The sequence below is a fragment of the Megalops cyprinoides genome, chromosome 14 (assembly GCF_013368585.1).
Source record: "Megalops cyprinoides isolate fMegCyp1 chromosome 14, fMegCyp1.pri, whole genome shotgun sequence".
Lineage (NCBI taxonomy): Eukaryota > Metazoa > Chordata > Actinopteri > Elopiformes > Megalopidae > Megalops > Megalops cyprinoides.
Window position 1 is genome coordinate 25607277 of NC_050596.1, and position 27187 is coordinate 25634463.

The 27187-nt window shown below is 45.1% G+C and overlaps 1 protein-coding gene across 4 annotated transcripts in view; it reads right to left on the reverse strand.

The window, feature by feature from the left end:
* The window catches only part of myo1b (myosin IB), a 96309-nt gene that overhangs the window by 32309 nt on the left and 36813 nt on the right, over window positions 1–27187 (reverse strand). For all 4 annotated transcript variants that reach the window (XM_036544725.1, XM_036544724.1, XM_036544723.1 and 1 more), the window contains exons 4-8: window positions 16165–16259; window positions 10890–10994; window positions 9152–9198; window positions 6712–6775; window positions 288–386 (exon numbers count right to left, since the gene is read on the reverse strand). In XM_036544725.1, coding sequence (XP_036400618.1) covers window positions 288–386; window positions 6712–6775; window positions 9152–9198; window positions 10890–10994; window positions 16165–16259 — 410 coding nt within the window. The remainder of the gene's footprint in view (window positions 1–287; window positions 387–6711; window positions 6776–9151; window positions 9199–10889; window positions 10995–16164; window positions 16260–27187) is intronic.

Below are 27187 nucleotides of genomic sequence, written 5' to 3' on the forward strand. Positions count from 1 at the left end.
CGTAATAATGACAATGATAGATCTATAACCTTACCCTTTCACTGTATATAAAAAAAACTGCACTAAGAAACATAATATCTGTGATCAATGGTTACAAAATGATCTTATTCTAGCCAGCTATGCCTTTAGTCATCAGTACATAGGAACATAAACCAGTAGATACAGAGGTATACTGGGAAAAAAAGGAGACAGATCAGTAATGAGGATCACAGGAAGTGAAAGGAAGTGTTCACAGTCAGAGAAGGGAAGCAGTCATATTAAGATGGGAACGGTGAGCGGTCCCTCACTCAAAGTGTCCTCGGAGGCTCCGGACAGAAGCTGGTAGAAGATGTGGAAGTTCCTCTCCCCCCGAGGCTGTTTGACCACGCGAGACTTCTCCAGAAGATCTGCAGGATGGCAGCGAAGGGTTAATACACAGCTCTCACAACTGCTCACATCATATCGGTTCTGCAAAGACAAACTGGAATCTGCGCATCACACATTAATATGTGGTTTTTAGGACAAAAGTCCTCACTTAAAAATACATAATTACTACACTGACCACTCCTACTGGGTTCAATGGGTTGGATATACAGTATGCAAGAGAATGAAAGATGCACATTTACATAGTGTTTCCAAGGCAATCACAAGCATGCCTGTATGTGCCATACTCCATTTGATATTGTGAAGCACATCAGCAAAAATACCTTAGAAATGGTATGTCTATGTCCTCACTCTCCCAATCAGAGGATGAACTATAACTGGTCAATATATTTAATTTGGAATTCTGGGAGGGAACTCTGACCTTACTGTTTGTAAGTAGTGAGACAAGATTTTAAGATCTTTATCCATATTTTTAGACAGGTCTGAGTTCATACATATAAAAAAAAAAACAGAAGTGCGATTAACATCATGACACCAAGATCTACACAAAACTTCTCAAGCTGAGTAACAAACAATTTTATATATTAAGTATACAGAGTATGTATTTGTGTGGGTTGATTTAGGTCTGAATGGGAAAATCTGTTTTCTAAGTTTTCTTAGCTTTCTTCTAAAGAAATAGGTTGTTTCTTAGATCGCATCTTAGATTTTATCTTTAAACCAAACACTTAAAGTTGATCAAGACATTACAGTGGAAGTCAGAGAGTAGAACAAACCCAAGCACTGATTACCCAAAATTCATTGAGGTCAGGCACTATAGTATGAAACTGGCTCAGATCTCCAAGCTCAGAGTATATGGCCAGCCTGTCAAGCCTGAACGACCATATAAACGTAGCCCTTTTACAACCCAATATTTGAGTCACCCAGGTAACAACACTTCATTGTTCATTTTGTTTGAACAGGGCAAGAAGTCACGAAGAGCAAAACCCATGGGAGGAGACGGCAAGGGTAACTTTCTCCCCCTGCTGCTGAGGACCAATCAGGATGCAGACTGATATGAGGTGATCAATAAAATGTTGCACCACCAAGACACAGCGATGCTGATTCCACAACCTACAATCGCTATCAAGATCTAAGTATCAATCTGGCATTGTATTTCTCAATCCATTTTTATCTGAAACAACTCCTACGGGCACCTGTGCGTACTGATAAAGCAGAAGTTGAGGCATTTCCATCTCACTGCTTTAGGCTAAAACAGAAGTGTTCCAGCTAGAAATCACTTTGTTCACACTGTCCCCTGGCAACTACCCAAGCTTTAAGGTAGGCCAACTATCTACACTTAGTGGGACTAACAGATTGACTTCCTGATTGCCGTCTCACCCGCTATATACTAGTTTATCTGAAGTCAAGCAAAAAGGCCAAAAATCATCTGGCAAATGAGGATTTATACTCCAACTACAACTACACATATAGCCTTGTGAGTAGCACTGAAGAGGTCTGTGTAATGGTAATGCTGCATATGTACTTGCTAGTTGAAACCTTCGGTTAATGCAGCCAATGGCAGGACGAGTGAGATCAGGTAGGATAATAAGCCAGCAGTGCCACTCCTGCCCTCTCTCAGTGTTTACTGAACATCCAGAGCTCTGGAGAGGGAGCGGAGGGCAAGCGGGTTGCAGGCCACGCACCACTGCCATCCCTGCTGCCCTCCTCTCTGCGGATAAACGCCTCTCGATAAAGGACTCGTCAATAACTGCAGCGCTGCTGAAAGGGCTGCCCTCTCCTCTTTGTCCAGACCCCTGTCAAGCGCTGTCTGTCTCTGACCTGTGATCAAGATGGGGGGGGGACAGGGGCGGAAGAGCGCCTCTTTCCATTGTTTTCAGAGGGGCTGACGGCACCATTTCGGCCCTCCGTGGGTCCCTCTGTTTCCTCTCACCACATGGAATTACAGAGCAGGAGGGGGCCGAGCTCCAGAATGTTCAAGAGTTGTTCCCCCCTGGGGGAGGGGGCTGAGTCCTGACCCTTCACCTTTTGTACACTGGACGAGTTCAGGGATGAAGTTGTTGCCTTGTACAGCTGAAGTGCGTTTGGTATTTACATCCATTGGGGACTATTTGTTATGTTTACAAAGGTATACACTGAAGGCAGCATTGAGGAGATGTCATAAATAAATTAAACAAAAAGAAAAACATGGAAGAGAGGGGATGCCATTTTGAAAGCGAATGCGAAAGGAAGAGACATCCCCCTTTGCTGTTCTGGTATGAGTCTGGTGATCGCGTTCTCCTATTTGTGATGGTTAGGCTTGAGCTGCTTGTGACCTCCATCTCTTGCTGAAACCCTTGTCTTCTTCCCTGCGACACCCCTTTCCCACAGCTGCAAGTATGTGTGGAATGTCCTGAGTGCCATGTCACCTCACCCCATGGTATTCTCCGTCACTGCACTAGGGACGCAGGGACGCAGGGACGCTGTGACAGACAATGACAGATAATCAGGCCAGACAACCAGAAAAAAAAGGCGGGACCCTCCCATCTGTGTCTGTGCATGTCATGGGGGGTGGCATGCGTGCGTGTGCGTGTGTGTGTGTGTGTGTGTGTGTGTGTGTGTGTGTGTGCATGTGTGCATGTGTGTGCGTGTGTGTGTGAGAGTGTGTATGTGTGTCTGTGTATGTCATGGGGGGTGGCATGTGCACGTGTGTGTGTGTGTGCGCGCGCGTGAGAGAGAGAGAGAGAGAGAGAGAGAGAGAGTGTGTGTGTGTGTGTGTGTATGTGTGTCTGTGTATGTCATGGGGGGTGGCATGTGCACGTGTGTGTGTGTGTGTGTGCGCGTGTGTGAGAGAGAGAGAGAGAGAGAGAGAGAGAGAGTGTGTGTGTGAGTGTATGTGTGTGTGTGTGTGTGTGTGTGCGCGTGTGAGAGAGAGAGAGAGAGAGAGAGAGAGAGAGAGTGTATGTGTGTGTGTGTGTGTGTGTGTGTGTGTATGTGTGTGTGTGTGTATGTCATGGGGGGTGGCATGTGCATGTGTGTGTGTGTGTGTGTGTGTGTGTGTGTGTGTATTTGTGTGTGCGTGCGTGCGTGCGTGCGTATGTGTGCATGTGTGCGCACGCACGCTTGTGCTCCTTCACTATCTGGAACATCAACACATCATCAAGGCCAGAGCTGCAGGAAGTGGTGGATGAGGAGTCAGCTGACTCTGCTGGGGCAAAACAGAACACAAGAGCGGAATGAACTGGCTGTCAGATCTCCGCAGAGGCACCCCAGGCACTGTGGGAGCCCATTAGGACCCATCAATGCTCCTACACTGCTTCAACTTTCCTTATCGGTCTTTTTTGCCTTTGAAAACTGCCCAGTGCCAAGCCATTGCAAAACGTGTTATGGGCCCTTAATAACACATCAAAGGAGGGGTGATTGTGGTGCCAACCTGGGGCTTGCATTGGTAGCATAATTCCCAGTCACTCAATAAACACTTTAACGTTAATCATGTACAGAAAAATGAGTTGGTCACTTGGTAAGAGGCTGAGTTTGTGTGAAATAATGCAAAGCTGCCAAGACAGGCCTATAGACCTATGACAGGAAAGACAGAAAATGGAAATAGCTGATTATTGCTATGAAAAAGCGTCAGTTTGGTGCCTGGTGTTTGAGTGCCATTTATAGGATATGAGGCATGGCGTGTCTTATAAAAAGACAAACTGTAAATTATTTCTTTTTTAATCCTACAGTATTGCATAACAAGCTTGAGGCAGTCTGCATTACATTCATGACCCCAATTTTATGTCTTTAAAGGATTCCAACATTATTTCAAACAAATATCCCTTCATCTTACAAGAATCAGTTCTGTGGGTTTTGGACCACCCTATATAAAAGGTAGTCCGCAGTCACCCTCAGTCCCTGACACAGTGCTATCTTAGACTGGCTACAGGTGACGCTCTCTGACAAAGATCCCCATTGTCGTTTCCTATAATCTTCACTGGAAATCCATGTAGACAAAACATTTCAGGAAAAAAAAGCAAAAACAAATGTGAAGGACAGAGAGACAGTTCTCAGAACAGTCCCAAAAAGAAAGACACAGAGCTCTCCTTAACTGTAGGAGTGTGTGTGTGTGTGTGTGTGTGTGTGTGTGTGTGTGTGTGTGTTGTGGGGGGGGGGTACAGAGGAGTGTCGAACCAGCAAAGATTGAGAAGGTTTTAAGTGCAAATCCTATAGCTATACCATAGCACTAAACCTGCAGTATTCCTGCAGAGTATAGCCAGTATGTGTCCCTGTGTAACAGTCTGATCAGCAAACAATTCTATACTCCTTAATGATCATTGCAACAACATATTTGAAGTAATGATCTGCACTGAGAAACTGTAGGATCTACAGGAAGAGTCCAGAATGCCTGCTGTAGCAGGTTCACACTGTGTACGTTTCAAGTGGGTCTCAAGGGTGGAGGACCACATCTTGCAGCTCTGACTGGCTCAAAAGGTAAGGAGTCTGGAAAAGATTATAACACTGTAAACTAAATTTCTCTGTTTTGCACTGACTATTTCTAATGACTATCACTTGAAAAGCAAAACTGTGTATCAAAATCCAAATACAGCATGCCAAATATGGTGTGCTACAAAATGTTCCCTCAGGGAAACACACCACCTACCTACCCATACTGACTCTGACTCTGTCAATGAATGCTGACTTTCTTTTATAAGCTTTGCATTCAGCAAGAAATTCTTGACTCAAAAGTTTGTGAAGCAACACAGGTCTCTAACAAACAAGTCAAACCAATTAGTTCAGAATATTCAGTTATAGTGCGGCATTCAGCGCCTCTGGAATTCAAGCGGAGTTTGATAAAGTGACATTTTTGTTGTGCTGGTGCACCGCAAAGAGTAGGAGCTGTAGTGAGTGTGGGAAACAAACAAACACAGCCAGAACAGGAGGTCAAGTGCGGCTTCTTTTTGAAAATGAGGCACTGGGGATCAGCTCGTCCCCCTCGCAGCCGTAAGAGAGCAAATCGACAGGTTCGGAGAGCCTGAATAATTCATTTCCAGGGACTTGAAACAGAAAAGTGCTGCCCACACACACAGGTTGCCTGTTCAACCTTAGTTATGCAACCTGTGCAGGGGGAGAGCATTAAAATGAACCAAACAAACAGCAGCCTAGAGGACACCCTTAAAAAGACAGAGCCTGTAATGAAACGAACTGTGCGCTGAAACAGAACGGAGATTAAAGAAGAAAATAAAGCCCGATGTTTCAACTAGTCATTAAAGTCCCACATCTGGGGGGGATGTAATCTGGGAGATGTGGGACGGGCCTGCTTGTTGGTTCAGTGCCGTGAGGCTGAACTTACACCAAGCGCAAACATCGCAGTATTGATCGGGCGCCCGTCCGGACGGCCGGCCGGCCTTTCAGGACCCCACGTGGGCAGCGAGGATGCGTGTAGCCCACCATAAAATCGATACCCCTCTTTCTGCCCGTTGCACAGCACGCGACACAAGCGGTGCATCAGAGAGGAGGCAATTGAGCATGGAATACTGACGGGCCACACTGATAACAGCGTGCTCACTGCTGACATCATAGACGGGGGGGAAATGAACACAAGCCTGATTGGTGGCTCACCCACCACAGCCTCAAGGGACTGTGGGTGACTGTATTCTGCCAGAGTGAGAGGCTACATAGATCAGCAGAGTATAAACAATCCACTATTTTGCTCAAGCTGGAGAAACTGCAAGCTGAGAGAGGCACATGGCAAAATCTGCCTATGCTACTTAACAAGCTGTGAAAGCTATGTAAACCAAAAAAACTATTTTTCAAATCTTTGTCGTCTGGAAAATTAAGCCTCAAAAGCCTGGATATTAATAGAACAGTTTGTGGTGTGGTGGTTAGGGCACTGTAGCTGAGGGCTGTGGATTCAGATCCTACATAAGACACTGCTGCTGCACCTACGGGCAACCTATCTCAGCCCAGTTGCTCAGATAAAAAACCCAGCTCTATAATTAGTTAAACAAAATTGGATATGGGCGTGTGCTCAGATGTATAAATCATATTGTGCAGCGCTGTGAGCAGACCAGAGCAACATCTCCATCCAAAGCTGCTCAGTGGGCGTGTCCACGCTGCAGTGACGGAATGTGCCAGAGCCTGTCAGAGGGAGGGCTGCAGAGGGGCGGAGCTGTACCGTGGTTTCCTAAAATCATCGGCGTGACCGCACGGTTTGGAAACGGGAGCAGCAATCTGCTCTCGTGCCAAGCTGGAATTCATGAGGTCCCCCAGCGTAACGGAGGCTGACATCCTTCTGCATCGGCCCCACCCTGACAGACATACTTCCGTCCATACGCTCTCCCTGTCTCCACGGCAGCAAGGATTACACAGGCATTCTATAATACTCACAGTTGCTGATGACTCCGCCCAAGGGATCACCCTTGAAGTCAAACTCGATGTCCATGTACTTCCCCTGCAGAAGACACAAAGACGAGAAGTGCTGTTAGCTCAGGAAATATAATTCAGGTGGATTCTCGTTCACAAGGCCTTGTTCCTGTCAGAGGGATGTGAAAACATTACTAATGCACTGATTTAGCACAGTGAATTGCCATAAAGAGCATTCTTCTCACACATTAGCTAACCTCATTTGTCACAATTTGGTTCCAGCAATGGCATATATCCTATGGACCAATGAACACAGAAACCAGCTTCCACCCTACTGTGCTGACAGGAAGCCCCTCCCACTAAGACAAATGATGGAGAAGACAAGGTGCTAAACATATGGCTTGGAAGTAAACAAAGAAAAAGAAAGTAACGACCTCTGTCTGCACATGCAAGACTAACACACTGTGCACACCTGCAGTGTAGGTAGGAGCCATTCTTTGCCAGTGTTTTTGCTATCTATGTTTTGGAGTCAAACTGTAGATGTCCTGAGCCACAAGATAAATCAGATAAATGTACAAGACTTTCTTCATGGAACAGTTTTTTTTCTTTTTTGCTTTGTTGACATAACATACCGGAAATCCCTCTGCCCAAAGGTGATTAATATTGGCATGTGCCAATAGCCACAGGGGCACGGCTCACCAGAGACATGAGTTTTTAGTTGCGGGATACTTCTAAAGAACAGGGAGCTTATGGAGCCAGCATGGTCTTCAGAGGCAGAGATCACTGACATCCCATAGCATTTTCTTTCCAACCTCAGGGATCTCGAGTCCAAGCACAGTCATACTCAAAAAGCCAGCTGCCAATCAGGGATTACAGAAAAGGAAATTACTTTTTTCCCCCCCTTTCCAGTGGTAAAACAAACCTCTTTTCTCTGTCCTTGCACAGAGAAGTCTGGGTACGAACCGGCAACTGCAAGCCAAGCGCTATGAAGCCAGTTCTAGGTTTTATTTATAACCAGCGGTTTTTGAACTAAAACTTTGGCAGCGGGAAAGAGACGCAGCCAAATTCAACAGCACACCAGCTCTTTAAAGGGTAGAAGTAACACACGAAAGCCTTTGGATTGCAACTGCTTGTCTTGCAGCTGAATGATTGCCTTTTATATATTTTTTTTTTTTTTTTAAATGGAGGGGCACTTGGCCTTTGGTAGCTGACATATCCATTGTGGATGCCGTCAGCCCCGAGGCCGGGTGGACTGGGGCATTTTGCTGCATTTCCAGCCTATTTGGGGAAGCCTGTGGAAACGTGATGACATCGCTAAGGAATCTGAAATGGGCAGCGTCTGCCAGCGAGCCTCTTTCCCAAGAGCAGTGGGCCTGAGAACGATGCCGCGAAAAGCCCACCTCTCCGCTTTCGGCACCCGAAAGGGGCGTCCCGTTCGGCAATTCCGTTCTGGAAATGAAATGTTTTTCTAGATTACTAGACCAGAGAAACACACTCCAAAGAGAGAGTGCGAGAGTGGAAGAGAAGGAGGCTGCATCCGTCTCTTGATATTATCTGACCTAAAACATTCAACATCCGCCAGGAAAACAAAATCTGCAGCCTATGAGGAAAGTGAGCTGCCGTGATGTATCCCTGAACACAAGGGTCAAGCTCATGTCCCAATCAATAAATGTCTGTAAACTAAATTGACTGAAAACTCAGTAAACATAACTGCATTTTGCACACATTCTGAGTACAATGTGTGTTTTGTGTGAATGGATGGGCTAAGGGGAGTCATAGCTAGGCCACAGGTCAGACAAATCAGAGGTCAAAAGAGGTTCCAAAGACTCCACTGTTCGCTAAGGCGGTCTTGTCTCTTGAAAAGATATGGGCTACTTTGCATTTCATGAGCCACCCACTGCAAACTAACAGCGTAAAGAATTACGGTACTGAGGCCACATTGCCCGATTCGCAAATAATTTCCCTATAAGAACACAGCAGAGTCCATCTTTCAAATAAACTCGCCTGCCCTAAACAAGAGACTGCTGGCAGAGAAGCTGGAAAGACGTCTGGAGATGGTTGCCAGGATGTTACGCTAGCTTGAATTTCATTTGAATCTCATTCTTTCTTGTAACGGTAATTATTTGCTGTAACATCAGAGGAAAAAGAGGCTAACAAGACAAATAGATGAGTGCAGATGCTGGTCTCCAGGACATCCCTGATGATCTCATTCATGTCACACCCTTTGCGCCAAAAGAGCTGTTATGTCAGTTCTGCAATACAGATTGACGACAGGGACTGTTATGCAACATTACAGTACATTTTTTCCTTAGAGCAAGACGTAGAGGAGAGGGCCCGGTCTGTTTGCCTATTTTGAAGCCTGGATTAAAGCTCCATGTGTGCTTAATCTTTTGGAAACACTGCTTGCAAAAGAACAGCCTCAAACATACAAATCTCTGCCCGCTGCTGTGAGACTGATACTCACGAATCGAGAGGAGTTGTCATTCCTCACTGTTTTGGCATTCCCAAAGGCTGTAAGAGGGAAAAAAAAGCACAGATGAATTATGTCATACAGTTATGGGAGAACATTTAAGTGTTGACTTTGTGTTGGCTGATAAACAGCAAGACCAGCAGTCATTAATCAGCATCAGTGTGCATGTGGAATTTTTTCTCATCTCTCTGTCTTGCCTCCATGTTTCATAACATACACAGCTTACACCAAGCTCCAACCCTCATGCACTACAAATATTGTTCACTGGCTCATTTTTAACCTACATATTAAAGAACTCCTTGCAAATAAGATGCACTTTTATTTTAATATGGGTAATAATGACCCTGATGTATTCAAAACTGTATTCAAAGTTTTTGTCTGACATGGAACTGTGATTCCCTCATGCGCTGCAAGTTGCTAACAATAAAGGCATGTGTTCAATAACAACAGCAGCGAAAACAACAGCAACAACAATAGTAATTATAATTGCACAGCTGACAATTTTCCACAAGCACTTTAAACATGTGGTAGGCCAGCTCGGCACAGGAGAAAAACAGATTTACAAATTCTTAAGATTATACTCAGCTGGGCACCTTGACCACATGGCCATCTCATCTGTGTAATGTATGCGTCATAATGGATTTTTTGCAGTTGATCTAATTAAGGTATTAATGGATTGGACTGTCAAGAAAGTATAGAGGCCGCTGCAACTCTCAAAGACCAGTGCTGCAGACATACATTTCACATTGCTTACTCTCTGTGTATTTCAGAGAAGTCAAAATACAAAATGCATGCACCTACAGTAGATGATCAGCAGATTTAAATGGCTATAATCTTTTAAAACGCATATCTAATTCAAGGACTAAATACTTGAAAAAGGATGAACGTAAGTATTTAACCCAGTGAAGGTAGCTGACCAACACATTCAATGGTATTCAGAAAGCTGTAAATGTTTGGCATGTCCAAGTTAAGAGTTTCCCGGGGTCTTGTTCTCTGAGCCACCCAGGGAGCCTTTTAAGTGCTTTATTGACTGGGGCGAGGGACTGCAGAACTCTATGCTGCCCTGTGTTGCCCAGCTTGGTGATGGAGCTCCCTGGTGAGGGTTAAGCTGGGGACCTATCCCGTCATGGGTATGTGGGAGCAGCGAATGGGCCCGTTTTGGGGGGACAGGGGGGAGAGGGGCTAATGAGAGCCCAGGGGAGGGAGCGGGGCTGCCTTTCCCAGTGCGGGGCAGGAAGTCTGCACTGCTTCTACCTCACGGGTCGCTGCAGCCAGCCGCTAAACTCTTACAGATGTGGTGCACTGAGTGGGGGGGGGGGGGGGGGCGGGGGGGGCACCGAGGCATAGTACTGGGCACCTTCTCCCTCAGCGTACACTGGCATTTCCTGTGCATGGCCCCTATTAAAATACAGCTGTCTGCACGCTATTGTGGAGGCATTTGCTTATGTGTTTTTGTACAGTTAAAGGTCTAAAGGTAAGGGTCAGGAATGTGCTCGGATCTCGCTTGCAAGAGACGAACAGGAAAGAACAGGGATGAAAGAGGCTTCAGTGCCTGACCGGGGACTCATCTAATTATTATCCGTGCGACTTTTTTTATTCCTCTCACGTTGGACGTTGAGACCAGAACTCATCGCTAGACGCAGAACCCGTCTGTGTGAATGTGGGCGTGGTCAGAATCCAACCCCTCCCCCCCCCAATCGAGTCTAAGAGAACGGGCGTGGCGAGAACTCACCCTCCAACACCGGATTGGACTGCAGCAGCTGCTCCTTCACCTTGTTCACTTCCTGGCCCTTCCCGCACACCGCCGCCACGTATGACATCACCAGCTTGCTGGCCTCTGGAACACACAGAACGAGGGAGCGGTCAGGACTGCGCTGCTCCAGACAGGGTGGGCAGACGCACCCCTGAATCCCCCTTGCATCACCAGCAGCCCCAGGCCCATGGAGACCGCCTTCTCTGGGCCTGTTCTTTCTCACGGCTGGATTCCGCAGATGAGAACTTGGGTTCACACAGCCAGAAATCTCACACATCAGGATATGAAGAAAACTATGCTCTGTGTATTTGTGTTCACGATCGCACTGCGTAAGGCTGCTGTAGCTCGGCAGTACTTTTCAAAGGGAAAGGGAACTCACGCAGCTCTTTCATGCTACAGGGTGAACTTCCAACTTTAAAAGGCTGAACAAGTAACACATAAAAATCCAGAAACTTTTAAAAAGCGAGACAGACACCAAAAAAGTATTTGGATAAGGGCATCTACTAAGTAAACAATCACATCACAATGATTGTAATAAAACTATATCGAGTAGTGTAGCAGTATGTCATCACTAGAAATTCAGCAGACTTCATGAGGCCCAACAGATCACCAGTGCATGAAACATTGGCCCAGTACACTGATATGACTAAGACAGGCTTGTATGATTGATTTTTAAATGAGTTATTCATGACTGAACTGAGGACAGCTTGTACTTTGTACTGAAATTAAATTGGTGAGTGCACTGGTATTAAAAGGTTCTGCTGGCAAGAGGTTGTACCCTTAGTTCTTAGGCTAAGGCCTGCTGTAATGACGGCTCTTACACCCACCAACAAAATGCAATGCCTTTCGCTTCTTCATGTCTCCGCATGACAGTTGTGAGGTCATTGCCAATGCAGACTCTGAGTCATGAAATTTTAGAAACCTGTGACACAGCGCTGGTGTTTAAGGTGTGGGGTGACACGGTTATCCCCGAACAGAGCAGGCCTTGTTGTATAGGGTTCACACTGCAGTGAAGCTAATGGAGAGAATATCACTTAAGCCTTGGTGTTATCTGAGACCGAGAAAGAGAAAGGGACACTGAGCGGAGAATTGAGCAGAACTGTACAGGTAGAATGAAAGAAAGTGTATATAGAGAAGATAGGAATGGGTGGATATTACAGTACGGCAGTCAGAGGCAGAAGAAAACACCAAGATCAGCTTGCTATTGGTCAGGGGGGTCTCTGCCATTAACAACCTACTGTGCCAAACTACACAGGCTTCATAAGCCTCCAGTGAGCCACAAAAAAATTATCCCCCAGCATTTTGAGTTCCACTGTTCCCCTAGTTCACACCAGTGTGCAGCAGGATTGACTATATAACTCCTTCATGGGTGACGAAGCAATTTTTAATACCGGAACATTAAACAGTTTTTAATTAAACCCTGCTCACTTTGTGAACAACAGCAGCACAATAATCCCTCAAACCAACAGAGGAAATTGTGACCTGTATGGTATCAAATAACAGCTGTTGTCATGGTTATCAATTCTACATGATACAATGGGCTGAAGAAAGAGTATAATTAAGGGGCAGAATAGGGCTAATCCTCATTATTCAGCACATTGGCTGTATAAAGCAGGGGTGAAACACAAGGAGAGCATCAGTCACTAGAAGTGCGTTAATCATGAGACTTATTTCATCCCCCTTCTCTCCACAGAGAAACAGAAAGAACAGTGAAGTGCTCTGTGGAGACCTGGCTGGTAGAAAGCATTCAAAGGGTCCTGGAGGGCATACAGGTATGATAGCTGAGAAGTGATGTTATGCCTGGGAGTGACCAGCGGCCCACATTTGAACCGGGGGGAGGCTGCGTGCTGTGCTCAACATAAAGCCTTTCCCATTACACAACTAAAAAGGCTGCAATAATATCTGTCAATGACGCTGGGCTCTATGATGAAAAAGCAAAGGAGCTGAGGAATGTAGGCTCCCCAGGGACGGACCTCTGCCTCCTCCCACCAGCTAACGTGCAGCGTTGTAAAAACATCCAAAGAACATTACCCTTGGCATCATTATTGCAGCACCGCTAGGTGCAACAGTGCAGTGAGAACTTTGTGTGCCAGCCAGGATGTGTGGGCTGGACAAAAAAGTCAACAGAGGAACTAAGAGATGGAGGCTCTGTGGGAGCTGCTAACTCCTAACCTTATCGCAACATTTTGTCAACTTTGTGGAAATGTAATCGTACTGACATTGTGAGAATGTTCTGTGCTGAAAGGGTGGTGGAGTTTGAGGGCTGAAGACTCCCTGGGGGGTGCTAGGGAGACGGGTGTGGAGAGGGTGTGACTGACAGGTCTTTAATTAACACTGCGACTCCACTTTATGGCTCTCTGGGGGACAGGGGGAGCTGAGGCTGGTGTCTTTTACCCACAATGCCGTGCAGCTGAGGGTAGGCATCTGGATATCACTCCCCTTTGAGGGGCTGGCCAAGGGAAGTTAAGCAGGAGGGAGAGTTCTAACGGGGGTTCCACTTGTACAGAAAAATCCTGTGCCAAAAATTTATATGCAGCTCATACTGTACGAGGTTTGAGACTTGTAAGAATGCAGCTTTAATCTGTCCTTGATTTCAGCCCAAGCATGGAATGTAAAAGTCCTTTTCAGATGTTTTCTGAATATTTTTTTCAACATCTGATTTCTAATCCCAAAGGTACACACATTCCAAGTGCTAAACTTAATGTGTTAAAAAGGATGTTTCAAAACATAGCTATCAAAGCTTCACGCCCGGTGCATGCAGCATTAAATAAAATCACATCCTCACATCTCAGCGGGTCATTTCTGTACCAGACATTGTAGATTAATAAATGCTTCTCCCACTAATAGTGTGACTCTGTATCCTTCCCAAAATACCCATTTTCATCAGCCTCTAAAGCAACAAAAACGATGAGGAGATTACCAAAATCCCAACTCATCCCCTTTTCATGGCTGCTTGACTTCCTGGATTGGAATTTAAAACCACTGAATGGTTGGCATGCAAAAAAGACCAATATTTAAAATCCAAATGATACATAGTTGCACGATAATGTCAGCAGATTATTAATGTTGCGGTGCAACTTTGCAAAATGTAGCTCAAACCATAGCAAATCTAAACAAAACCAATATGCAGAAAAGAGTCCAGCCAGTGTTTTTCTCAGTATGTAGTAGTCAGTCAATGCTAAATTTAAATTTAAAAACATACTCAAAGAACAGAAACACTAACCCTTTGAATGAGACCCCTGCTGACATCCATAGCTCACCAATATTATGGGTTACTTCACGCCATGCAATGTGATACAAACCAGGTAGACCTAAAATTTTGAGGTAAGCTGAGATAAAATAAAAACGTTTTACTACTTTATACCACTGACAACATTGATTTAATATATCATGTTTATTGTCTAAAGAGCTGTAAGCAGGCAGTGAAAAGGTTGGCTCCTTTTGATTGCACTAACTCCACCTCGGACTGCAAAAAGCACCCGCGGGAAGTGGGACACTTGCCACTCTGCTGTGAAGGCCAGGGCCGGGTGAGAGCTGTCCATTGATTCCAACCCCCACAAACCCCGACCTCCTTGTCAAGTCAAATATCCTGCAAGCGGCCGAACACACAGAATCAGAGTGCCCGCGCTTTTCACTTTGCTTCCACAGTGATTGTCGTTCTGCGTTCTTAAAAAGATGACCTGGAACTAGAGGCTATGTGTGACGTGAGCCTTCACAGTGAATCTGGCTAGCGGTCCATTTTAGCCAGACATTACTCCACCACAGTCAAAGTCCCACAGCTCCATTAAGCAGCTGTTATGCAAATGCATTGATGCAATCGCACCAGTGCAATATGCTGAGGGAAGAAACCCTCAATGTCACAGCTCCTGTCTCTCCTTAAGTGCTCAAATCTCTTACAGACTTGTCCTGGTATGATATGACTGTTGGTTTATTAATGAGTCAAAAGCCATGTGTCACAAGAATAAAGGAGGCAGATCGGGTGTCAATCATATCGACGTGGAGCTCATAAATCACATCATAGCACACATGTAATCATAAACGCTTCAACTGTCAGACAATTTCAGCAAAAAAACCTATATCTATCCTATAGCTATATCTCATTCTCTGTATGTGCTTGCAAGAGCTTAGAAACTCAAGCTACAAACCTGCTATAAAGTAGGTTTCACAGATGACATTCCAGTTAAGACACTCGGGGATGAAAATTTTTTAAAAAAAATCAGCCCAGGTGCCGCATTACAATTAATCTAGGTTTTAGTCACATCAGAAAGTCTTGTTCTGAAATGTATGTACAGTAAATCTGTGACCATTTGGCCAGTTGGTGGAATGTAACATTTAATGTGACATTTTAATGTTTGTCAAATGCCATGTATGTGGGCAGAGTTTTCCTTAGGTCTGGCAATTTCCTTTGGCTTCTGATTGATTCTAATCAACCTAGTCTTAATGTGGTTGGAGCATCAGAATTTACCCGCTATTACTATGTATTACAATAGCTCCATTCATAGTCCCTCATAAAATACAGCATAAAAACTTTCAAACCACAGTATCTAGCTGTTACTCTTGACAGAGCCTTGTCCCTGCAGACTTGGGATATTACAGCAGAAATGAGAAACTGCCAAAAAGAAGTTGGAACCAATAAAATAGGAACATTAATCTATACGCTGAGGTGGGTGTCCTTTGACAGCTTTGTTAAAGGAGTAACTTGAGAGGGAACGAGCGAGCAGAGATATTGGACAGAGACATGAGAGTGTGAGACAGGAAGTGCATGGCCTCCATGCAGAAGATGAAGGAGGAAGACAAACTCCCACCAAAATCCCATCAAACCCTCTCTGTAGTCACTACCATGTGGTTATCACCTGGGCGTCAGATCGCTTGCCAAGAGCATAAAATTGGCAGTCTTAGTCAACACCACTCTTCCCTGCCTTTGTGTCAGCATATGTGTGGATGGAACTATTCTAAGAAATCGCAAAGTTATACAATGACAGAAATAGAGTTAGAAAACACCTTTTGAGATTTGGGCAGGGCGGGGAATGTGGATGGTAGACTAATTGAGGACACTAATCTTTTTAGGTCATTTTCAGTGCACTGCAGGCCAGGACACGTTTTATCGACAGTGGGTAAAATGGAAAAAAAAAATCACCCAAGCATTACAGTGCTAGTTTTTCCAGGTGAATAAGCTGGCTCCACACGGCTGAATGGTGATGTAATGAACCCAATTTTTCGCCATTTGTGCTTGAAAAGGGGAGTGTTTTGGTACCTGTCTTCCCTGCCCCGCTCTCCCCTGTGATGAGGATGCACTGGTCCTTATCCTGGTCCCGCAGGGAACGGTAGGCCTCATCCGCCAGGGCATAGCTGAAACAGAAAGCAACAGAAAGACCAACATTTAGCCTACGTGTTTTCGGACCCCTCTTTCAGGGTCACCAATTGGACATTTTCATCCTTTGCCATTATAACTACTGTACTCATACAAGAGAGCCAGGTATAATGAACACAATCCTCCAATCCTCCTTACACCCCAGCCATGACTATTTCTCACACTGCAAATCACCCTGCATGCTACAGTGAGCTCAGAATATATTGGAGCATGGGTGCTGCTTCACTGACATCATTAGAGCAACCTGTTCAGTCACAGGGTGCCTGAGAGCAGTCAGATGAGAAACCCCTGTCAACAAATGTGAGAGGCAAGCATTAAACAATCACTTGATGGAATATGAGGTAGATGGATGTTACTCTTTAACTTTTATTTTCTGAAAATATGTGTCAAATGCCTTTCTTGAGCATGGTGCACCATGTGAGACCAACTTCAGACCACCTAATTATTCCTCTCACGCTCTTTCACGGAGGCATGGATGGAGCGCAAATGTTTAGCTTGGAGTGAAAGCTGGCCAAGCCAGGCCAGATGCCTGCAGATCAATTGCACGTGGCCCTCTGGATAAAACTGGGTCACATCTGCAACACCATCCAATTTGGCCATTTGTAGGTCAGCAAGGAGCATCACGCAGTTCAATTTTTCTTTCTTTTTTTTCGTCTGGTTCGGGTCTTTCGTGGGCAATTTTTGGTAGTACAATCCCCAAAAGAGCACCTCTGATTTTTTGATCCAGCAGATTGTTGCAGAGACTTGATTCTAGAACTGGTGACCTCGACAGTAGATATCTATTTTACAACTGCCAATCAAAATGTTCTGGTGTGGGACAGTCCTGTGCAGCCAATGAGAAGTGCTAGACCATCAATGGCTTTGGAAATGAATGAATCAACACCCATTACAAATCAGTGCCTAACAGATTTGCTAAATCTAATAAAACTCAAGACGCATTATGAAATGTGTTTGAATATGCATCTCTTCAATATGCATCTTCTTCTTCGGTGCTTTTGACTGGATCTGTAATACTCATAGATGATAGATCACTGGAAACTTATTATAGGCATACAAGTTAAAATGCTATTCAAATTAAAGTGAGGGGAAAAAGGAAGTTATCTAACTTTAAACGAGTTACATATTAATCAATTGTACATACTACTTCATGAAGAAATACATCAACATCCCAACTTTTTCCCACTTCCTGTCTGTTGAAATGTACCTAGAATTAGGAGCAAAGATCATGTAAAAAACCATGACCAATTTTGTCCACCAAACTATGGCTGTATGCATCAACTCACATACAATGATGAACTCAGCTGGGAGGAAAACTATAAGGTTATGATGACTTTGAGGACTATAAACAAAAGAGAATTTTATCCCTTAAAATGAACCCTGTTAAAAATTTCCTTGACAATGATTGACTGCAGGCACGACGGGGAGGCCGGCTATGGTGTCACAGTGCAGCGGTCACATTGGTTTTACTAACAATGCTACAATGATTTTCATTGTATAGGTGTAAAACACATGTAGAAGGTGAGGCAACCCAGCAGGAAGTTGAGAGATCTGGATTTTGTCCAATGCGACCTATGGGGGTGAAGCGTACCAAACCCGAAGCCGGGTGTTTCCATGGCTGGACCCATTTCGGATGGGCGAACCAAGATTTTGGGAGGGCTGGGCAAAGACCGGCACCTTGTTGTCTCACACCCGACCTAAAAACAGCCTTTTACACCGGCCTCCCTGGTCCTCCACCAACAGCCCACGAGAGCCCAAATTAGCCAGCACTCCAGCATGCAGGACTGCAGTTTTTTTCCTTTTCTCTGTGCTTCCATTACTCAGGAATTTTCCTGAACCACAACTAATAATAACTCTGATTGTGCAGCAAATGTTGCGTGCCATTACCCCCCCCCCCAGTAATAAATATCCTGATGGGCCGTTCCAAGAGGCAGGGGGGAACGAACTCTGAAGTGCATTTGCAAACCTCCAGGGGAAAACTCTGATGTTTCTTATCAGTCAGCTGGGAATGAGCGCTTCTCTCTTCAAAAAAAAAAAACAACACACAAAGCCCTCTGGTGACACTCTGCACCATTCAGGAACCGGGGGAAAGCTCCCTGTTGCTCACTGCTTGGCAGATTCGGCAACCAGAAGAATATGAGTACAAAAGTCCATTTGAGATGATAAGCTAAACAGCTTGATGTCCGCAGTCATAAAAATCAAGCTGTGTGTGCGTGCGTGTGTGCGTGCACGTGTGCGTGTCCATGCTTAATAAGAAAGAATGCACAGAATGGGCTCCACAATCGTCTAATTTTAGTTACCTGGGGGCTAGCGCACAAGAGAAGGCTCTCCGCATACCCTGGCCTACTTCGCACACAAGGGGATGGGTAATGGGGTAAAGGGGTAAAGGGTCTTAAATTAAGTCAGTAATGCATTTAATTACATCGGTATGAGCTCTGGGATCAGAGACAGCGAATCTCTCAATCTCATGCTGTACTCAAGGAGGCACGAGCATCTTAAGCACACTGTAATGCTTTGGGCTTTTCTGAGGCTTTGTTAAGGCTTTGCTGAGGCTTTCAGGACCCACCCCCCCACCCCACCCCATCCCAAAATAATAATAAAAAATATATATGGGTATAATAGTATTGTTTGCTGCATTATCCATTTAAGTGAAACCATACAGCTCAGGCAGGGAAAGTCAGTCTTAAAAGGCCAGAACAGCTCTGCTTTAACAGGCATTTTTAATATTGGGTGATTCTCATTAAGAATCACAGACTTCTTTCACTACAATCTGATCATTAAGGTAATCGGCGTGTAATGGTGCTATGCCAATACGTTATGCAAGTGTACTGGAACACAAAAAAACTTTAACAATGGCCTATCTTAATCATAAATAATAACCTTTAACAGCAGGGAAGGGCTAATCAAGCCCTCAACAGCCACAGGGCCAAGCGATGTTTGTTCAGCTTTATCTCATCTAATCGTTCATCTCATCTAAATTACAACTATGATATGCAGCCCTACCTCCAGTTTCGCTAGTGTGTCTACCTCCCAGACTGCACATAACCTCGGAGTGACACCGGTCTCTGAACTGACCATTGCAGAGCATGTAACATCAGTGAACTACACCTGCAAACTCTTCCTCCGGGGAATCTGTCCCGTACATCCCACTAATTCTACTCAGATCCTGGGCCATTCCCCGGGTGCCAAAACTCCTTCCTCACTCTTCATCTTCACTGTGGTATCAGACCTCTTCCCAAAGAGTTCTCATGTATCTCATCTACTCATCTAATTCTTCTTGCTACCAGTTTTTGCTGCTGTACCAGACAGCACAGTGAATGGCTCTGAATCGACTAACAATAACCTTACACGCCACCCATATCACTCTGCTTTGCGAACTATAGCATCCCTCTCCTTTCACAGCAGTCAGAACAGCAGAGCTGCTGGCTGTATATGTCAGCACAGACAGAAGGCCCACTACTTCAGACTGCGTCTTGATTCACCTAATTATGCTGCGGCACATGAGTCCTGTACTTCTGTCGGGAACTTTGAGGGGATAGCACTGGCTTACACAAGGACGCTTTGGTTTACTGAAGCGTTAGTTATTGCAGCATGTAACCTAGTCTTTATTTTCAATGCGGCCCTGGCAGTTGTAGCGCTGTCTTATGCACTGACACTGTTAAGATATGGTCTGATGTTTTCTGTATGTACTGTTGTTCATGTGACCTTACCATATGCAATGATGCCTCTTACTCCATAAGTTCTCTATACAAGAATGTTTGCCAAATGAGAAAATGTAAGGGTTGTGTGACTGAGATCATTATATGAAAAGGATATGACCTCATATGAGAGCTCTGAAGCAAACAAGATTCTGAGGACTATATCTGCCTATCACTACTCTTTGAAGAGCCCTGGCATATGTGCAAATTGGGAAAACTTGGAAAAAATGTTTTTATGTAACATAGACCACATTATTAAGACAACATTAGCAGTGCTGAGAGGGTGATATGCAGGCACAGTTGTACTGGTGGAAAGTCCCATCAGAGCTCAAACAGGGGCAGGAGTACACTCATGAGCCAGGGGCCAGGGGCTGGGGGCCAGTCCGGCTGCCACTGACCCCCACCGCCAAACCCGCTGTTCTCAGGGAGCTGCACGGGACATTACATCACTGCCGAAATGTGCGCGCCCCAGAACAGATGTCTTTGCTTTGTGAAAACAGCCTCGCCGCCAGATGAGAGCCCAACCAACAAAGGACAATCATCACACAATTAACGGGTCCTGCAAAGGGGTGTGTGTGTGTATGTGTGTGCGCGTGCGTGTCAGCAAGAGCACACACCCACATTTGAGGGGGGTAGGGTGGATCTTGGATGCATGCCAAATCACCAGTCCTCGCCTGAAGTGACACACAACGTCCTCCCAGCGTGTTCCAAGAGCTGCCTTTATCAACAGGCTTGGGTGATATGAATATGAATGGGCCAATCACAATATGAATAGCCCCGCACGCTGAGTCTGGGGAGTCTCTCCAGAGGACGGAAAAGGGCCCTAAAACAGACTAAAAAAACCTGACGGTGCTAAAAAACCCTGAAGGGGGCTCGATTTTTATTGGTCACCGTGGTCCCAAAAGTCAGCACATCAACCCGTGCTCAAGGGCCAGGAAATCCCAGGACTTTCTACAGTCCATCCACACTTCTACTGTCCACACCGCTGCCACTCCCGTGCTCCAGAGGGAGAGGAAATTTGAAATAAAGTGAGAACATCTGCTTAGTTGCCATTATGTATAATCAAGAGGATGAAGCGAGAGAAAGAAAAACAATCATACGCCGAAACAATCAAACACCCCCCCCCACTACCCACCCCCCCTCCTCCCACCCACACACACACACACACACACACACACACACACACATACACACACACACTCACACACACGCACACACACAAAACCCCTTGACAAAAGAGTGGGGGGTTGACGTTTAGAGGCATAGCCGTTCCATTATTGTACGCACAGCTCAAGAGAACAATTGTGTGCAATCCTCAGGGATGTGGAAATGGGTGGCCGGTGTGCCAATGGCTTCGCCCCACCAGTGAGGAGGACAGCTATAAGAGTCCTGCCTCGCGCTTCCAGATTGCACAGTTTGTGAGTCTAAGACCTGTAATTTATACTTCCTCGCACCCCGGGCCCAAAGCCACAGCCACATGAGGCAAGCTGCAGAAAATATCCTCTGCTGCTCTCTCCCAGCCCAGGGAGAGGGAGAAGGAGAGACATGCAGGGAGAGGAAGATCTATAATCTCAGCCCGCAGAGGAATAGGAGGAGTGTCTTCCTCTCTGCTCATTCAGAGTTCCTCTGTACATTCAATTCATGCTGTCATAGTCTCAAGAGGCTGGAAATCGGAGGAATTGTGTGTACTGACCTACTACTAAGGACTGACAAACTTGGTATCTTCTGCAGCATTCAGAACAGCTACATGGGCTTTTAATATGCAAGTTTAGTTAAATGCCTAGTGGATCTTAAACTCTACCAGATGTTTACACTGTGTTTTTCCTTCTGATTCATCAGTGGCCGAATGTCCAATTCTAATCAGAGTGTGGTAGTCTAAAGCAATGATGAGCATTTATCACATCAAACAAAGCTTTCAGTTCATGGTGGCTAATAATAATCTTAGAATGATGCAGTTGGTTGCAGTTTTTTTTTTTTAATGTTGCTCATTTAACTTGAATGGATACACTTATGTTCTATTGTGTTGCAAGTTGCTCTGGATAAGTGTCTGTTAAATGCATTACATAACATTACACAGCATTCCCAAAACTGTGGGCTAATAGAATGGTTACGGTTATGGTTGCAAAATAACCCTAGGCTTTCACGAGATCATGTCTCAACATTGTTGTAATGTTGTGGCAACACGTGCATAATGCTACAATGATAGTGACTTTGTAAAAAAAACATTCCAGCTGGGAAGAGCCATTTCAGGAGCTCCCTTGGCTGACTCATGTGGCCGTTGTTCCTGACCGGATGCTGTCCTGGTCTGCTAGCTCCATCTGCGTTTGAGTTAAAGGAAGTCCTTCGTTCGCTCAAATTGTACTAGTGGGGAAGCAGCCTTTCCTGCCTTCTCCTGAAGACGGGACCAGGTGGCTCTGGGACAAGGTCATAAAACGGGACAAGGAGTGGATACGTCAGAACCAGGGTGGGCCTCCCTCCCACAGGTACTGGCATCCGGATTAGCTGACTCATCTCAGCTCCTTCCTGACCAACCAGCGGTCAGAGCCAGAAGCAATGCATGTAGCATCTACAGACTGACATCCTCACAGACTGACACCCTCAGCTTCAATAAGGCAACAGGCAGTTGACACAATGAGGAAGACAGGCCCATCCACGCAGTTAGAACTTTGATCAAAAATGTCCTACAGCACAAGCCAATTTATAATGGGATTGCTTATGAACTTTGGTGTTGATGCAGGACGTTTTTGTAAGGAACTATAGTTGTTTTTTGATTGTGCTGTCTTGATTCTTTGCCCCCTCCCCCCACCCCCCGTCCTGGCAAGGAAAACCTTGTGAATTGTTAATATATTAGTCTCTCAAGCCACAGGCTTCAACATCAGGCACCTATCAAAGCAACATCCTTAAAAGTGTCTGCTGACAGTGCTGATTCGCTCACATTTCCATATGTGCAGAGCTGGCTATTTTTATTTACTTAAGACAGATTCCTGAGGGATCCTGGGTGCAAAAATGTTGATTCATTTTTTTTTTTTTTGAAAAAAAAAAAAAAAAAGCCAGACAAGGGGGTATGTGCTGGGAAAAAAATACTTAATGGTGCTGACTAAGGTGATGACAGAGAAAAAAATTCTGTACTCTGTGCAACAATACCAGCAACTTATTCCAGGGACTACGGGTAATGGTAGACAGTAATCTTTCAGAAACCTTGGTATTCCAGTGCTTGTTAAGTGTGGCTGAAGGTTTGGGTATATAACATGCGAATGAGGGACATCATGTGGATTTTGTTTTAGAACGGAAATGCATGGGGGGGGGAGCCGAACATCGCTGAGGTGACAAATGAGTTGTAGAAAAGCCACAAGAACCATATAAAAAGGCATACTCGGCTACTAAAACAGCTGACCTCTGGGATTTCCACCTTTAGTGGATGTTTAGGGTGGCAGTGTAGCATAGTAGTGAGGAGCAGGGCTCCTAACTGAAAGGCTGTCGCATTGATAATATGCAAAAACTGTAACCTCTGTAAGTCGCAGTAGATAAGATGCAATGTAAATGTAATGTTCCCCCAAGAAGTGACTAATGGAAACAATGTTGTTTGGATATCAGCCTGTAGACCAACACAACAGTGCACACATTTTAGAACAGCCCCCTGCCCTGTGTGCATGTCCAGCCCCTGGTCTGAGGGAACCCCCCTACCTGGCCCCCAACCACACACACTGGTCCCCCACATCCTCAATTGACAGGAAGGAGGCATGGGGGGGGAGTAGTGGGGAGAAGCAAGCTATTTTTAGCCTCTCCGTTCAGGATATCTTTACTGCTTCCCTGTCTGAGCTCCCTTGTTCAAAGCACTGACTCAGCTTTCCCCAGTCAGGCCAGCCCTACAGTTTGAAGCAGATACCTTGCATTGTCTCTGCCACAACGCTAACCCTGGATCAGTTTCAAGTCTAAACGTAAGAGGATTTGGGGTCGGGTTAGCAGATTCTGGGTCAGTGCTTAGGCCACCGTCTACTTCTGATTCCCTGCCAGGACGCTTCCAGGAAGCCCTTTGTTGCTGACCCTCTGACCATGGCCAGGAAGTGGCAGCCTGCAGTCAATTTACTATAGGAAGCGTTGAGAGTGTAATGAAAGACTGAATAGTTTGTTCTGCAGCTAGCTAGACACCTTTCAGGAAGGACACAAGGAACCCTTAGCTGGTCTAGATAATCAACATCTCAACAACAGCAACCAGGTGCATTTGTCTCACACGGTCCAACCTCATACAGATGTAACTACACTTCTCTAGCTGCATGGCACACACTCACCACTATGAGAGTTGCAACGTCTTTATCAGAAGACCCCTGTCCTCTCTCATCAATCCCCTACCCAAAAAAAGAGTTATAGCTGTGAATTAACCAATGGTTTTCATTTGCATATATATCACTAGTAGCACTGTGGTCTATTGATAGCAAAACCTCAGCACTAGGATGGGCAAGTGACCCCTATCCCAGCATCCCGCAGGGCAAAAAATAGTTGATTTACGCAGCATCCCGCAGAGCATAACATAGTTGATTTACCCAGCATCCCACGGGGCAGAACATAGTTGACTTACCCAAATAAGGCCATTTTTTTGTGGTTTTACACATTTCAGAAAGGTTCTGATTTCAGTCCAGTAGGTCTCCTTTGTGGAACGGAAACTGCAGAAGCCTTTTTAGAACACTGACCCGCGGAATGGCCCCTCACCATTAGGACCACAACGCAGCCCTTGTCCCAGAATCCTCTGGGACACGCACACTGGCCAGCATGGACTCGCAAGCAGGCTATGCGATCTCCTGGGCCATACCTCTGGGGGACAGCACAGGGGTGTCTGTCTTTCATCCTTGCTCTGGCTGCCGGACAAACGGACATGGCCGCCTGCCTCTGTGCATACAGCTGCCTGCGTCCCGGGGCCCAACACTGGCTCCTGTGTGCTCAGCTGAACAGACTCCCCGCAGCAAGCACATCCTCCACTTTCTACTCATTTATTCCCAAAGAAGCAGCTGTTGTCCTCTCTGAAATTCAATTAGCTTTCAACGTTTTTTTTTTTCACTGAGTTGGTCCAGACTGGTGAAATCTGTTAAAGTTTCCCGCTATAAAGTGTACGCGCACACAGGCCGCGCGCCATCTTCCCCACAGACACAAACACAGACGCGTGCTTCCTAGCGCCGTCCCGGGTGGCGAGGGACAAAGAGGGCCTCAGAGAGCGCTGCGTCTCGGATGAGCGCAGCATCACTTGACATGTCTCTGCGGGCGGTGACCTCGGCGTGACCCCCCCCCCCCAAACACCCGTACCGGCCTGCAGTGTGACAGGCATGGTGCTGGCCCGCTCCAGACTACAGACGCTGCCATTGTGGCTTGGGGGACCGAAAGCAGGCCGCCCAAACCCCCCCCTCCCCCCCCCCGGTAACCCCCTTCCACCTCAGCAACAGGCAGAGACTGTTTACACAGCACCACTCCAGGAAATGAGAGAGAGGGTCTCCGCCACGGGGGGTGGGGTGGGGGTCCTATAAATACTGCAGACCCACGCCACACCAAGTGTCAGGGGCTGCAATGCCTGCCAAAGAAGGCGATTATTACTATGAGTGCTGCACTTTGGAAACTATGATTGTGTTTTGTGGTGCTGAGAGGAAAAAGAAATTGCTGAAAAAGACACAGCCTAAATGACAGAAATGGTTTAAAATAGCTGGAGTAAGAAAAATATAGGCAGAATTCAAAGATTAATATGATGTACAATAGAATAATAATAACGATTAAATTAATATGATGACAAACTAATGAGGATAATCATTAACATTTATGAACCTGAAGATTAACTGAGGCAACATAAATGGAGGTAAATGCAATCACTGCCTTTTGGTTCAGTGGCTTCAGAAAAGCTATGAAGGGGGCTGGAGGCGACTGATTTTACTACCCCGATAAAAATCAGAGGTCAAAGTTTATCAGCTGTGTTGGGTTAAAAGCCAAGGTCATACCAGGGAATGTGAGCCATGAAATAAATACATTGTCTATGACATTTAAAAAAACAGACTGACTTTCTCTTGTCAAGGTAACAAGTCATGATAAGAAATGTATTTTTTAAAAACAAAATACCATAAGAATTGAAACTGTTATTGAGGCAATATCTGGACAAGCAAACACATTTGACTCACATGGATAGTGATCCATGGTCTTAACATTGAGATTGTTGGTAGAAATCAATTTACCGTCCACACTGGATAAACACTAAATTTACTCCTATTTTTACCTCAGGCATTGTCCAAAAATAAAAGATTAGTATGTCATTTGTGTTTTCTGATGAACAAGCAGGAGCAATTGATTAAAAGTATTGCATTCAATCCCAGGTTCACCATGAACAAATTATGCAGCTATTAAATTCCAATACTTAAGCAGAATTGATACCTGAGAGGTAATTACACTTTATGAATTTTGCTATATATATATATATATATATATATATATATATATTTGATATAAATCCATATGTAAACGTTAACACTGTGTTTATTACATACAATTCATGAGTAAAACACGTGTGTGATGTGTGTGAGAGACAGTGTGTTTCAAAACAACCATTAGGTTGTAAAATAGTTACAGATGTAACAAGTCCAGACTTCTGCACAATCTATCCAGATTATCAGTGGCAGTAAATGACAAACCACAGGTTTGCTTTGATTGACAGCTAGATTTAATAGGTGCACTTACAGCACCTTAACAAGCCTGTACCTTTGTGTAGCATAAGTATAGTGGTTTACACAGAAGGACTGCACTTCAGATAAGTGAAACTTGCATAATAGAAAACTCTTTTGATTGCTATGCTACAGTTGTGCAATGCTAGCCTCACCCACCCATGTAAAGAGGCTCCGGTTATCCTGTGCAGTTATTCTGAAAGCATGGAAAAGCACAGGAATCTCAGACATTCACTTGCACAAATAAGTGAAATCCGTGTGAATGACCGTAAAGTAAGGTTTGTTAAGCGTTTCTGTGTGACAGTGGCAAGTGTGAGTTTTCCTTCTGAGAGTCAAAGTTCACGAAGTGGGCAGAGTCTTTGAAGACTGGAAATCAATTCAGTCATTCTTCACCAAGTTACAGTGTAATCTGAAATTATGCAACCTGTACAAAAAGATAACGTTCAAATCACACTGTTCATGATCTGAAGAGAACGTTTTCATAGATTTGGAGAACAATGCAGGGACGTTACAAATCTATAT